This window comes from Papilio polytes, unplaced genomic scaffold (assembly GCF_000836215.1).
Source record: "Papilio polytes unplaced genomic scaffold, Ppol_1.0 DF824047.1, whole genome shotgun sequence".
NCBI classification, from domain to species: domain Eukaryota; kingdom Metazoa; phylum Arthropoda; class Insecta; order Lepidoptera; family Papilionidae; genus Papilio; species Papilio polytes.
This window is the reverse complement of record NW_013525157.1, coordinates 4,127,581-4,143,585: the sequence shown is the minus strand read 5'-3', so window position 1 is coordinate 4,143,585 and position 16,005 is coordinate 4,127,581. Positions and strand designations below refer to the sequence as shown.

At 33.0% G+C, this 16,005-nt stretch overlaps 2 protein-coding genes and 1 non-coding gene across 5 annotated transcripts in view; all 3 read left to right on the top strand.

Annotated features, from left to right (window-relative positions):
• The first annotated feature begins 417 nt into the window (after positions 1-417).
• LOC106100399 (otopetrin-2-like) lies at positions 418-14,553 on the top strand. Of its 3 annotated transcripts, none has more exons than XM_013279232.1 (14): positions 418-522; positions 5,657-5,757; positions 8,238-8,399; positions 8,609-8,773; positions 10,463-10,577; positions 10,709-10,811; positions 11,093-11,191; positions 11,609-12,057; positions 12,177-12,276; positions 12,558-12,730; positions 12,889-13,003; positions 13,258-13,412; positions 13,745-13,891; positions 14,380-14,553. In XM_013279232.1, exons 2-14 carry the CDS (start codon positions 5,657-5,659, stop codon positions 14,551-14,553), a joined length of 2,058 nt encoding a protein of 685 aa, XP_013134686.1. In that variant the 5' UTR covers positions 418-522. The 3 variants fall into 3 exon arrangements, with proteins under 3 accessions (XP_013134686.1, XP_013134684.1, XP_013134685.1); XM_013279230.1 differs by lacking the exon at positions 418-522 and adding an exon at positions 2,226-2,314; XM_013279231.1 differs by lacking the exon at positions 418-522 and adding an exon at positions 5,098-5,241.
• On the top strand, positions 14,162-14,234 carry Trnav-cac. The gene has a single exon. It is a non-coding gene; the product is annotated as a tRNA-Val (tRNA).
• Positions 14,554-15,742: 1,189 nt separating the features above from the next.
• LOC106100353 overlaps positions 15,743-16,005 on the top strand; it is a 5,294-nt gene continuing 5,031 nt past the window's right edge. The window contains exon 1 of the mRNA XM_013279180.1: positions 15,743-15,943. The gene's annotated coding sequence lies outside the window, so the exon portion shown is untranslated. The remainder of the gene's footprint in view (positions 15,944-16,005) is intronic.

Genomic DNA, 16,005 nt, shown 5'->3' with positions numbered 1-16,005 from the left:
AAAACATTTTAAAAGTTCACTACGTGCACAAATGTTTGATAGAAAAAATGTAAAATAAAGCCAGCATTAATTTTTTGTATTCTAATTTTTGAAACCTCACTCGATTATTTAATAGATGCAACAGAATCTTAACGCTCAATCGTAGTTCTTATTTTCCTATAAGTAAAACAATTACCATATACAAAACATAAAAAAGCAAAGACACGTAGAACAGTTAATCTGCAACGAGACATCGCAGAGAAAACTAGACTTGTGCCAGTTGTCCGATCGGTATGTCTGGTTTACCACGTGGGATATGCGACGTCAGATCATCCCCGCAAAGAAATGACAACACGAAGTAGTAACGTGAGAGTCGTGCTACATAAATTGATGACACAATTAGCAAGCGTCGGAGCGACGTGATTTGATCACCGAAATCAGTATGCGGACTGAAACCATGGCACACCTGTGAAATACCTTTGTTTTTTGTGTATTCTTATTTCAAAACTATATTTGCCGATAAAAAGGATTTTTATTAACAAGGTATGTTGCATTATTGTTTGATTTTTATAATAATTTTTATTTTAATTAATAATGACATGTAAAACCATAGCGCATTAAAATGCTGGAAATACAACAAATTATTGTTTTTATAAATTCAATCCATCGGAAAAAAATATTTTACTAATTATTGGGAAAAATTGAGGAAAAGCCCTCACTTTTTATTAACATTTGTTATGTATTGTATTACTATGTTCATTTTACAATTAAATATTTATTTATGGTGTAGTATTTTTTATTTAAGTAAAATTATTAGTATTAAGTATTTTTTATTTTAGCTAAAATTAAAATGCAATTACAGGGTGACTAGTCTAAAATAGTTTATCTTAAAAGTTACAAGTTATAATTTAAATAGAAAAATAACTAGAATATGACATTCAAGAAAATTAATTGTGTAAACCTTCACTGTAATATATTCTAATAACATTTCAATAAACTAGTCGACACGTGTAGAACAATGCTAACCGTAGAACTCCATTGCAGTGACACTTCTATCAATACATATTGTCATCCTTATCATTCTCTTTAATAAAACAGAGACGTTAATATGTAAATATATAAATGACAATGCAGTCGAATTTTGTAGGAACATAAACAAATGAATACAGACACCGACGCCCTTCCGTTTTATAAAATAACTGAAGGTCTATCACGAATATTTGCGTGATAGTTGCGAAAACATATTCGTAATGTCATCGACAGTATGAGATTTATTAGTGTACTTTACATCCGACAGAGGGACTGTACAGATGTAATTCAATTTTTTGGCCATATTTTACGAAAACATTATCACGAATATTGGTAATAAGTACACTGAAAGTGTGTTTAACGAATGCCTGAAAAATTAAACGTAATACTTCTTAAGTTCAGTAATCACTTTTTTAATTATTGAATAACAATCATCACCAGCTCACTATATGTCCCCACCGAGGGGCTCGGAGCCTACCCTAATGTTAGGGTGACTAGGCCATAGTCAACCACGCTGGTCAAGTGCGGGATGGTTGACTTCACACATATCTTTGAATTTCTTCGCGGATATGTGCAGGTTGCATCACGATGTTTTCCTTCACCGTAAGAACGTCGGGTAAATTATGTACATATGAAAATTCGAAAAATCGAAAATCACATTGGTACATGGCGGCGGGATTCGAACCCAAGACCTGTAGATTACAAGTCAAGTGCTTAAACCACTGAGCCACCGACGCTCCTTGAATAACAATGTCCGCGGTGAATTAGCAATTATTTAAATAATATAATACTTTATGATATTTACACAGTTGCATTTTAGAAATTGTTACAAAATATCTATACTATCATAATAAAGCGTTAACACACACTTCTTTGTTGCCTAAGATGTCAGCAATTACAGCATATTTTTGAATAATTCTTTCTGTAATAAAAAGCCCTACACTTACGTCACGCTTTAGGCTATATATTTTCACGACATTAAACTTAGGAGTAAATATTTTGGATAAAAACCCTAATGTGGAAAAGAGACCATAAGTTTGCTGCCGACATCAAGGAAGCAAGATTGCCAAGGTATATCATGTTATGTCATTTTGACATTTGATAATTTGACAAACATAAACAATAAAATAAAATTTTCATAATTTCATGCGGATGAAGCCGCACGGGAATAGCTAGTCTGTGTGTATTTATCAATTCATCATTCTTGTATTATCTGTTTTGATGTGAAGTGCACGTAGAGTTTAAAAATATATTCAGATTATATTTGTGGACACCAAATGTTCAAACTACTATGAGGTTATAATTTGTAAGTATCACATATACTCGAGGCATGTAAATTGAGACAGATCACGACGCTGCGCGCTAACAAGGGCGGGCAGCGTTATTTGCATTGCCACAGTACACACGTATCAAATTATTGATGACAAATAATAAATCGGACTTCTTCCTACATCATAGTATTACATTTCATATGATTTTTTATTTCAAACTTTGAACGACACTTTATGGAGTGAACTATATGTTTGTGTAACACAGTGAAAAATATGTTTTTCAATCCTCCCGCAACCATACAAGCACTTTTAATTTTTTCTATAGTTATCTATACTAATGTTATAAATAGCAAAGATTTGTATTTTAAGATTTTTGCATGTATTCGATTCACGTAAAAACTACTCTGTCGATTTTAAAAATTCTTCCACCATTAGAAATGTAATTTATCCGTGAGTAAAATAGGCTATATTTTTATTATACGCGAACAAAGTCTCGGGAAACAACTAGTATCTTTAATTAAGGTATTAGAACTTCGACTATTCGCTGTATTTATATAAAATTCCTTTTTTGTGTTTTAAACTTTATCGCGATTTGTTTCGAAAATGTTGCAGTCAATAATTAGTAATTCGAGAGCGTCACTCAAGTCTCACATATACGATGTTGGTCAAAATCAAATATCATTAACATATTAATACAATAGTGTAAAGCAATCATTAATTCATCCTGAATGAGAATTTTAATTTATTATAATCTATTATGTTGTTAAAGATACTTGTTTATACATTTAGAAAAAAAGTAAAAACGATAGCTTGGTAAGTAGTTGCTAAGCGTTGTGTTCAAGATTTTTCTTCCATGCGATATAAAGACGCTCTACCGCTCGCCGGCCGCAAAGGATTTATTTTTAAAGACAAAAACAATTCCACAACGGGGAAAATACCGTGGCCGTTTAGAAAAATATAATATTTAGAAATAAAAAGATTCTGTCTTCATAGGTGAAAATCATATATATTTTTATCGTATATGAAACTTTCAAATTATTTTAATTACGAAAATTGCAAAACGTCATCCTTTCTCCGTCGTCTACTTTCCGTTATTACAAATCATAAAAACCTTCAGATTGTCGTAGGTTGTAAAAAAAGATACTAAAGCAAGTACAACAAATTCTTGTAAAATAATGTCAAATGTCCATGAAATTATTTTGACGATTTGCTTACCACCGGAAACACAGTAAATATGTCAGATTACCTTCTCAGCATAACTACGAGTCAATGTATAAACAGAGATTATGTGGTAATCAAAGGATTACGGTGTAGATGAGATTATCGTTATCAAATGGAATCTTATCACTAACGTTATCTTATACATCATCTCATTTTACACGTGTTAAAGAAAAATACGTGTCCGTTTTATTATAAAGAAAGAGTAAATTTTGGAATCTCAACCTCGCTTTGAATTCTAATGAAGCGATATTTATTCTCTTCACACAGTAACGTTCAATTTAAGATTCCATTTTTAAAATTAAGAGAACGAAATGTATCTTTTTTAATATACTACAAACTACTCAATGCAGAATAAAAAAGTTAATTGTTAAAAAAATAAAATGTTTTATTTAAAATATTACCAACATTCAGAATGTATCCTTTTTCTTATATTTAAGTTATTAAATACAACAAGCATTATATGTATTAATAAAGATAAAATTATTGCAAATTTGTCGTCAAGATGTTGGTTACTTTTACATATGCCACATTTGTTAGCGGCTTTTTGTTTTCGTAAATCACAACGATTTTAAAGTGCACCGACGGTGGCGGCATCAGGTGCTATACACTCACGCAAATATTTTAAGAAAATACCGAGAATGTTACATTAGTGATGTACGCGATATCGATATTTCTTTCCATCGAATGTTAAATATAAAAAAATGTAATACATAATTTATAACCTATAACTTCTCTGAAATACTATTGAGGTTACATTAAATTAATAGATATATTAACAATCATCTCTTTTCACTTTTAAAGTTTGTTTTGGTTATCTAAATATTTTATAGTAAAAATAAATATCGTTATATTTAATAGTCGAATGTTAAATTATGTAAATATATCGAGTGTCTGCTGGGGTATCTTGACTAGCGAGGGGTGTCGCTCGGCCGCATCGCGCAGCCAAACGGTAAACACTTTGCTGTAATCTCGAGATGAGAAAACTTTCAGTTCTCTTAATTCAGAAACTTATTCAACAACCTAACAACCTTAGAGCGGACCGCCCGCGCCCGTCGCGCCGGACCCAACACAAACAAACCTTACTACTCTTTAATCTTTGTCTTTTATTAAAATAAACATTTACATAAAACACAAATGCTTTTTGTTATACTATTTACAACAATTTAAATAAAATACCCCATTGCATAAGAATTAATTTTTCATTAATAAATATCAGATTTATAATTATAACCGTAGGATTTCATTGCCGAAAAACCTTTAAAAACAGTGTCTTCTCCTTATACCCTTTAAAAATAAACCAAAGACGAAAAATTTTGAAGATGTCTTGGGATTACCAAGGCAAGTATACCCGTACATAATGTGCAGTGAACGGTTTTCAAATTATTAATTCTATTAGCATTATGGTATAACACTGCTATCGAATATGCCTCTGAACAAGTCAACAAGCATTAAAGGCTTACCGAATGCCTACGCCATACATTGAACGATAATATACGTCGGTAAACATCACTACACGCCGCACACCACAGTCTAGCGTCACTCGTTATAGCACCTAGTACATAATATTAGTTTTAAAAAATAAAAAGCGTTGAAATGAAAACAACTTTATAAAGCATTCGCTGGAAGTGATTCGGATGTGCCGTGTCAATTCAATTACGTACGCCGAGAGCTTTACCGCGTCGAAGATTAAGGCAATGAAAAAATATTATAATAAAATACCTAGCAAACATCTCATAGACAGGTAGGTCGTTATTTAATAACAAATCAACTTAAACATTTTGATTTTCCTCTTGGATTTATTTTATTGTCATGTAAGTAAAGTTAATTTTTTTATAAAAATTTAAATAAACTTTTTCAACATAATTTATCTCTCTTTTTGACCGACTTCCCAAAAGAAGGAGGTACTCAATTCGTAAAAATAATAAACATAAAAAAATAAACATACAGATTTTTTTTATGTGTGTTACGGTATAATTATATTTAACATTTTTGACAATATAGGCGTTAGCAGCCTTTCCAAATAAGCTGATTTGAGAATGAAACCATTACAATTGCTTAAAAGACTTTCATTACCCAATTGGCATTCGTCAACAAACACGTTCCGTTTGAATACTTATATGATATAAGCATACCTTAATACGATAGTCTCATTCCAGATGAGTCCGGGTAAACGCAGCCCGCTCTGCGAAGCAACCGACGCTCGACCCAGCGTCACTGTCACCGACATGGACACCGTGCACGAAGAAAATGATGACAGGTCAGTACTTCACTATATTAAAAAATCTTTTAAAACACTTTTGGTAGTACTGGCCACAAAAAACCACACAATGTTGCAAAAATTAAAACCTACCGATGTTTAAAGAACAATTACAATAACAAGTAAATAATAACAATTCGTTTCGTATTGTTAAAACTTAATGGATATCAGTTATAAATATACCTACTTTCGTAAGTAACAAAAAAATAGATTAAAAGTTAAAGTACAGGCATAATTTGCTGAAAGGTACAACAATAAAAAAAAAACGATCTGTAGTTTTATAAAAAAAAAAAACAATGTTATTATGAATTCAAATGCAGTACAATAATTTTCTTAATGTGTAACAAAATTTAATTTGTATTGTACAATTTGAAAACGAAATGAAGAATATTTTTAATAATAAAATTCGCACAGATTATAATTTTATAACTGTCAAGTGAACAATGAAACAGAGTATGCTAGGATTTTAATTAAAGTTTGTCTTGAATTGTACTTTCTTTGTCCTTACTTATAACTCACTTTTATCTTTTATCTCTCATAAAGGATTTGCTGTAGAGACAAATATCTCTTTACACGAGTATGCAATTTATTTGTCTCATATTTATGGTAACTTTTAATCCCGAGAAATAATTTTCTAGAAACATAATAACAAAACGTTTTTATTTTATTTTATTGTAATTGTAATAAAAAAAAAAACGTTAATACACGTTTTCTGGGAACGTGTATTTTACTGGCATTGGAAACATGTATTTTCGTGTAAACTTGTTTGAATACTTTTTTTTTAAATTACCCCAATAGATAATGTCTATGAACATCTATTTAAATAACTCTCATAACTCTAACTATGTCCACACTGAGAAAAAATAGGATTTGAATTAAATTGATAAATCAAAACAGACGGCGAAACGGGGAAGCGAAAGAGTAAATTGAATAAATTATGCTCTTTGAAATAAGTAAATACATTACTTTGAAAATAAATAAAAGCATCGAAAACATATCATGTTGCTTTGGAAAGATAAACATAATTGCTTTGTAAAAAATACTTACCTAAAATAAAAACGATTTAAAATAATATTCAACATCCCGCATCTAAATAATTGCTAAAAAGGGACTACCATTTAAATGAATTTAAATATATAAAATAAAGTGTATGCTAAATTTAGTCAAGGAGAAAATGTACATTGTAATATTTTCGTATCGAATAGATGTGGCGCGGATACATGGAAGCTTAGGGAGACATTTCCGGCGGGCGGATGCACATTTTGGAGATTTTACGCTCAGAGCGCTGAAGTCGAAATAGTTCAATACAACTCAACTTCAATACATTCTTCTTTAAATATTATAAAATTTACAGGGTGGCCCAATTATCTTTAAACCTTTGATGTAATTATTCAAAGTAATACTGATAATCAAAAACAATAAGATGTAAGTTACGATCTCGTAATCGTTTTATTATTCGATGTTTAGACGATGTGATCTCGATTCGTTTTATATATCGATGTTAGAATAAAAATAACATTAAGTTATTGTATAATTATCAACTGAAAAACGATTCGACACTGTAGTTTTAAATAATGTTTCCATCAAAACAATGTAAACGATTTCTCAACACACTGTATCAAAAGGGAGGTATGAAATGCATACGCAAAGAGGGATTCCGGTGCAGTAACGGCAGCAAAGCTTCAAAAATATTTATGACGTTTGATAGACCGCTTTGTGTCGCCCAACGCACCTTTCTCTCGATTCTTTTCATCTATTTCTATTGTATACGCCAGTTATTTTCAGATTTGATTTTTAGTGTTCAATAAAATTTTTGATGAAATAAAAAGTTGTGAAAGCGCATTGATTTTGTGTCTCTATTCGTATTTAAGACAGAAACAGTGTATATAAAACCACAAAGTTGTTATCTTCCTTAGTGCATTCTTTATCAATAAAATCATCGTAAACAAGTTAGAAGAAAAACAGCACCTTAACTGCAAATACATTTGAGATAGCACAAATGTTATTTGATATATTGAATATTGTTTGATGAACAAACCATGAGATTCTAAAGCGAAGTGTATTACTCTCGAAAGCCTCTTACGGTGAGAGCGGGCCTATGAACTCCTTTATGCACCGTTCAGCTCGATACTACACTACGCTTACCCTAGCGCGCTTTATGCATCATGCCTCATGCTTCATGGACGTTACATAAATACCTTTAATAGTTTAAAGTATAAAATATTTTATAAAAATAGATATAAAACATCTCTTTAATGTCCGTTATGGCAAATGAGTTGTAACAGTCTTTTTTACCAATTCTTATTAAGTCTACTAAATAATTCGAAATTAGCAATTCCAAATTCTAATTCTATCTACCGTATTTTTTTCAATATAATTGAGACAAATCTAAAGGCCGAAAGCTTTCAGTTCCTTAAGTAACTTTTAAAGCTCCTAACACTTATAATACGAGTATGTGTAAATTCTTCTTATGTCTCTAGTGATGAATCATCATACTCCGACCTCGGCAGACTACGTGAGAGGACGAGGGCCATGCTTGGCACCGCTGCGGACCCGCTCATACAGAACTCACACTCACAGCCGAATAGTAGACGTATGTCTAGCGATATCGATGCTAAGCTCGCCGCCAACCTTAACACAAGGTGCGTACACTTTCAGCATCAACTTTCATATATAATTCCATTAAAATTACGTTGCCAATGAAAACAAAATACGTCACATTTTAGAACTACGCATTATTCAGTGTTTTCAGTTCATAATTTTTTTCGTATTTAAAAGGACGTGATGTTATGAAAGAGACCTATGTAAAGTCTTGATTAAAATAAATGAATTTGTTTCATATGTTACTTAGACGTCCGTCAGCAATAATCGCTGCATTTCGACGTCCATCGCAAGCGTTGGCACTGTGCGCGGCAACACAGCGTCGCTTTCTATCAGAACTGTCACCACATTCCCGCACTTCTGTTGCCTCCACGACACACGAACCACCACCATCCGCAGCAGAAATACTTGGACAGTAAGTAATAAACAAATGTTAATTTTTGTGTTCTCTACTCCTTTACGGGTAACTGTTTAACCGAATCATTTTTTCTTTTTATTACGAAAGTTCAAATTTAAGATGTTACATTATCACAAAAACTGATTTCCTTATTTTGCAATACTAAACTTATTAAAAATACTACGGATTCGTCATTTCTACTCCAAAGTTGTCCAATTAATGCTAATCTACTTAACCTAACTACAATCTCCTAGCAGGCCGAGCCGAGGTGAACTATTTGTTCCATAATAATTAGGTTAATTGAAGCACAATACGGATTATATTTCGAGTTAATTTCAATACAAAACGCACAAATACATGCGCTCCGCTATAATGATAATGACCTCTCTATAGTTCAATTAAGATTTATGAAAATTTCCTTGTAATATGTACAGTCAAGATCTAGGAAAATCTCAGTCATTCCACTATGATAACTGATATTTTTTTTATTATTATTACAATGCATTACCATTAGTGATTGCTGCAGCATATACATAAGCACATAACACATCAATTATTTTATTGCAATTCTATATAATAAAATAAGTGAATACTTTTAAGTAGGATCCTCTTTCTGTGGATTTCCATACCTTTCCGTCAACTCTCTTGTACATTCCTTTTACCCTACCATCTATACTAATATAATAAATCATAAACACACTCTACTTTGTTTCGTAGGTTGTGAGCAATCGCAGCATGTTTTTTAATAATTCTTTCTCTAATAAGAAGCCCTACACTTACGACATGATTTAGGCTATATATTTTCATGCTCATTAACTCAAGGGGTAAATAAATTAGAAAAAACCTCCATGTAGGAAAGGGACCATAAGCTACAAGCTGCCAACATTAAGGAAACAAAGTTATTATGGTAACGATAATTTAGAATTGAGAGTTTGACAAATGTAAACAATACTATAAAGATTTTATAACTTCTTACGGATGAAGTCGTATGGGTACAGCTAGTTCCTTAATAAAAATATTCTTTAACTAAGATTTGTGTTATTATAAGGATATACGAGTAAGTCATAAATGTAATAATATAGATAAAACGGTATCGTTCGATATCTATAGCTACATATCTCTATCTTCCTACAGTATATCGCATCTTAATATCATGTCCATCATCTCAAGTTGAATGGAATTTCCATTACTGCTAATCCGTTAATGCGATTATAACATCATTACAATGCTGTATAATTACCACTTTAATAAATATCCGATATTGTTAGTATAGGAAATTAGCTAATGTATTTAAAAATGTATAGATCATGGACATAAGATTAATGTTCCACCACTGGCTGACAGAGGCTCAGTTAGCTTGAAAGTGTCGTCACTATCAGAATTAGTACCAAAATCCGATATTTCCTTCACATGTTTCATACGTTGGATTGTTATCTGTCAATTTACAAGAATTGTGGGACAGGCTCTAAACTTAAAACTTTGTTTGTTTGATTATAATTAATAGGCTCAAAAACTACTGGGCTGGTTTTAAAAATCCTTAACCGTTAGAAATGTAATGAATGTGTGAGTAACAGCCTTTATTTCGTATTATTTTTTAATTTTACGCAGGCGAAGTCGCTGGCAACAGTTAGTCGATTATAAATGAAAAGTTACATGAAAGGTATATATTAAGATAAAAAAACATATGATGTGGTATGTTGTTCGCAGTGAGGCGTTAAGTAAGGCACTGTCAGCTCTTTACGCCAAATTACTAGTGGTGCTCGGGCTGGCGTTTCCAGTTACTGAAGTAATTGCCACTGGTGTGCCGGAATCGTATTATCAGGTTATATATTGTTTATATGTGTAACTTTATGTACGTGTCTATTAGTAAATCGATGACTAAAATTTTAAAAGGCCTTATACTACCTCCCTTAACTAATTTTCTGATTTGAAAAAAATGTACATTTTTTTCAGGGTTTTTACTTATATCTGTACTTAGTGTCGGTGCTGTTTGTGATATTTCAATACGCGAACCTGATCCGACAGAAAGCTGTTAATTCGATCATCCACGAACACGGTAAGAGTTCAACCCGATCATATTGTACTGAGGAGGTCATATGAAAAAGGACATCTAGCAAAGTCATGAGTTTTAGTAATTAGCCGCATTTGCGTAACAAAATGCGACATTAAAATCGCATCTCGTTTGCATAATTGCTACCGCTAAGGATATTACCTTCTTTGCTTCTTTGCTTTGTATTCCACTAACTTCTTCAGCCATTCGGCATTAGTTTTAATTGCGAATTAGCCTTTTCGTGTGTTGAAAAGTCAAAACTATTTATGTTCCTATTGTATTTACAGAAAATCCAGATAATGGAAAAACGACGCCAGGGGAAAAAAATAAACAGAAGGAGACAATTTCGCGTTATGGCAGCTTTTATTTGAGATTAGGAGCCATGGGTAAAGACTATTTATCCTGAAACATTTCCTCAGCCCTTAAAAGCCTGATTATTTAAATAAAATTAAAAAAATATTAAAGTGTACCCTTTACTGTGTTTACTAATGGGGGAAAATATTAAAAAAACTCAAAATGATATTTTAATATTCTTCCAACTTGTTGCCGAAAAATCCATACCTTCAAAGATAGTAATATTTTCGATAGCCTTTTGACTTTCTGACTTAAAGAGTCAAAAGTAACATGTAAACAGCCTTATTTTAAAATGAAATCGATTGTAGATGCCCTACGCTATTTATAACCTCGGTATCAAATGAAACTTCAGGTATTTAAGGATCAAATTTTATTGTCAAAATGATCATTGAAATTCTTAAATAACTGAATAATAGATATTGTGAATTATTTTGTTACGATGTTTTTAGCATTTGGTATTGGTTCGATGGTGTACAGTGGATTGGAATTCGGTGAATACTTCGAAATGACAGATCGCTGTCGATCGATCATGTCCGCGCTGACGCCGGCGTTGAGAATGGCATTAACTTTGGCTCAGATGCAGTTCATTTTCCTAACGAACAAAGACATCGGGGCGGGCAGCTATAAAATAGTGCAGAGATTCGGAATCATGCATATGATAGCGACCAATCTGTGCGAGTGGCTGTATGTGCTAGTCGAGGAGACAAAGCATGAAATACATCACTTGGAACATTCGATACCGGAGACGAACATATCTCAGAATGAAACGACGGAGCTGCATTGTCGACGAGCTAATATTATGGGCGCCTTGTTACAAAACGCATCACCCTTCTTGTTTCCTTGCACGATTGAATATTCGCTCATCTGTGCTGTTATATTGTATGAAATGTGGAAAGAGGTACATTTTTATTTCAAAATTTATTTTAAACTTTAAACGTTGCTGCATAGAATAAAGAGTAGTCGTTACTGTATCCGAACTTTAAAGTACTCTTGTAATTGTTTTCCGTTTATTTTCAGGTAAAATGTACACCGGAGGATTTTGAAAAAAAATTCAACATTCCTAAAAACAAATCGAGAAATAATTCAGTTACACCAGAAAAAATCTTACAACAATTCGGTAAGAATCCGACGTACTTATATCCAATGTGAACTTTATTTATATTCTTAGAGCGTGCGCACACCTGAAACTAAACTATCGGACAACTTTTTAGTCTCGCTTTGATTCCTGTGAGCTCATATGGAGATGAGCACACTACTCAATTTTTAATTATGCAACCTATTAGTTGAATGACTGCGAAACAATCGACAATCACAAAACAGTATGCGTTAGTTTAGTCAAAGATGTGCGCCCGCTCTTAGTATATTAATTTCTTATAATAATCGTTTATCTTGTTACAGCGGGTATGCTGGGTGTGAGTTCGCCTCACGGAAGCCGCACCGCCCTGCACCACTTCTCAGTGGATTGCTCACACGCACACCGCGGTCTCTTCGCCGGCATACTGCTTATCGTCTTCACTATTATATCTCTCATCATGTTCTTCGTTCTAGCACACAATCCGAAGACTATACACGTAATTTACTTCACATTGTTTTTATTCTTTGGTGGAGTCGTTCATTACAAATGTATACTAACAAGTGCGAATCTTTGGATGAAAAGCATGAGTAGTTATTATGTGTTTGATGTGTATCAGTAACTTGCATAGTAATATGTTTTTAATTTCTGTTTTAGGATGCTATATTTCAAGTAAACATTTGCGAATTGATACTATACTCTTTGACTCTGTTAGCGTCTGCCACTGCTTTGAAGCAAATGAGAGCATTGCCGTATAAACGAAAATCTCAAGGTGAGTAAATATTACATGCCTTACACATGATGACATGTAAAGAGATTACTATATGTACAGTCATTAAGAGCGTGCACAAATGACTAAACTATCATTGAGAACTATCATCTATGGAGGTGCGCACACTACTCCATTTTAGTTATGCAACTAAACAGTTGAATTAACAATCGAAAAAATCGACGGTCGCAATGCAAGGTGCGTCCGCGTTTAATGGGATAATTTAAATATTCTCTTATTCTCATATTTCCTTTCAGCAATTTTAGGTCTTGATACATCTTTATTGATCTTGGCGCAGTCGGGGATGTTTGTGTATTGCATGTTCAGTCTGATCGGCAGTCACCATACTATGTACAATGACAACAGCACCGGCGTCACTGGATTCTTCTCAGAACTATTATCATTGAATCAGGTGATAGAAAATAATTATTGATATAAGTGTAATCTAGTGGTTGACCACGATCCCACCTAAAGTCCAATTATTAATAGTAGAAGGAAGCAAAAAAATGAGAGAAGGTAAAAAGTGAAGTAGAGATTAATAGAAACGGGAGAACATAGACAAATGTAACTTAACATACGGAATATTCATATGTTATAACGACATTTGAGGTTGATTCGTTGATTGAACGAAGATTTGTAACTTCTCTTGCTCTAACATTTTCAACTCTTGCTTGCACTCTATGCATCAAACTAGGTAGAAGTTGCATACATAGAATATAGTTCCTGACTATTCTTCGTTTCCAGACCATCTTGCAATCTCTGTTCATCCTGGATGCATGGTGGCGTCGCAGTAGCACGTCGGAGCAGCGCCGACAGAAGCCGGGTCGACAACTCGTCACCTTCCTCCTCGTTGCCAACATGGCCATGTGGGCTATCAATACATTGGAAAAGGTAACTTTGATGTCTAACTTTAATAATCCCAATCTATTGAAAGTATTTTTGGAGTAGGAAGAATAAATTTTAGGAGGTAATAAAGTCCACATACGAGTATAAAGAAATTTCGTCCAAGCAATAAATTATGCTGTTCTTAAAATTATATACGATGATAGTCTATGGCTGTACAAAAAGGACAAGCATGTAATATTTACTAATTCATGTTATTATCCTCTATTCAATAAAAGATTTTTAAGTAATATGTAGGCATTCCTGTTTTCGAAACAAGTTTCCGTAGTGTAGCGGTTATCACGTGTGCTTCACACGCACAAGGTCCCCGGTTCGATCCCGGGCGGGAACAATTTTATTTTATAAATTGTTAACAAAATAATTCCCTACTCAACGTTTATCGAAGTTATTTTATCGCATGCAAATACAAAAAAAAATAAATAATATATCAGTACCAATACTAAAACTGTTTAACTGCATAATGGTTTTTTTTACAGAATCGAGCAGAATTCCGTCCAGCACACTTGGCGTTTTACGGTCCATGGGCTTGGACAATAATAACGCATGTGTCGATGCCGCTGGCAATTTTCTACCGCTTCCACTCCACAATATGCCTCTTCGAAATTTGGAAGAACAGCTTCAAGAACAAACCAATTTACTTAAATGTATAAGATTAACAAGGAAATTTTACAACTTACTTTGAAAAATAAATATATTTTACATAGCTTCTTTTTTAATCGTTAATTTAAGACTTTTTAAAAATGGAATATGATTGGTATAATAAAAGTTAATGTATATTAACCAACATAAAGTGTACGCTGTGAGAGCTCTACGGAAAACTTCGTAGAAGCGAGGTTTTTAAAGAAACGCTACATGTTGCGCCATCTAGTTTCAGAACAGACTATTTCTGCATACCATATTATTTTTACCACTTTATTCTGAGAAGGTTTTAAATAAAATCAAATGGAGTATTGTTTTATTTTGAATCGTTGACAAACGATGTTCCCAAAATTGTTAACTCTAATCCATTAAACACATTAAAATATCACATGTAAAAATACTGTATAATTGTTAAACATGTTTTCTTAGTTATGAAGGAGAAGTATGATCCAAAAACTCATATGAATCAAAGTGAGACTAAACAGTTGTGCTATAGTTTAGTTTCAGGTGTGCGCAAGCTCTTAGTGTACGAAATCAATTGTAACATTTTAAAGTAAACGCAATTAGCGAAGTATTGTTGTCGGCAGTTAGTTCGTGACAAAGGGTTAGTATTGAATGCGGTAAATGCCTCATCACGTTCCACGGAAATTTTAACAAACAATGTAAGATTTTAGATTTGTTTTAGAGTTATTTTGTTTATGGAGTTTCGCTATTCATTTGTATGAAGTTATTATTATTTCTGAGCTTAAGTTATTTACATTAACAACCATATTAAAGTGTGATGTTATGCGTTTCAAAAACTATTGCAGCATATATTATTTCGAAACATAATCAAGTGATTCTTTTGTTGAATTAAAATATTAAATTATTAAAAATAAACAAACTCATAAGTCAGATCTTCCAATGCACCCGCACTATCAAGTTGTATAGCATTATCTGTGGCTGTAGCGAACATAACGGAGTCTGTAAATACGCAAGAATAAGCAATGCTAGCCGAGTGGAGTCACCTATTATTCCGTAGGCATTAACTCGTGAATGACAGGGTGAGGATAAACATTGACATCGGATATCCCCACTACCAATATTCTCTGTGGGCCGTATTCTGACGTCGCTTATCAATTGTTGATGTACCATACGTAGTCGATACTCATGATGAACACAGTATCTTATACTTGCACTTTTAATATCAGTTAAAAACAACCTTGTGATATTTATTCCGTATTTATACTAGTAATAAATAAACGAGTCTGCAAGCTAATGTAAGGTAAACGTCACGCGGCAAGGCGCTGCGTAATGACTGAAGATTAAAAAAGTAAACAAAGTTACGCGCAGCCGGAACGTCCAATAACATTTTATATTTGGAACAGAATTTAATACTGGAGCAGAAATAAGCTGTAAGCGGTAAGTCACAGGATCGTTTAGAAGTAGACGTCTAATTAACCGCGTAGTGCTGGGAGATGAGG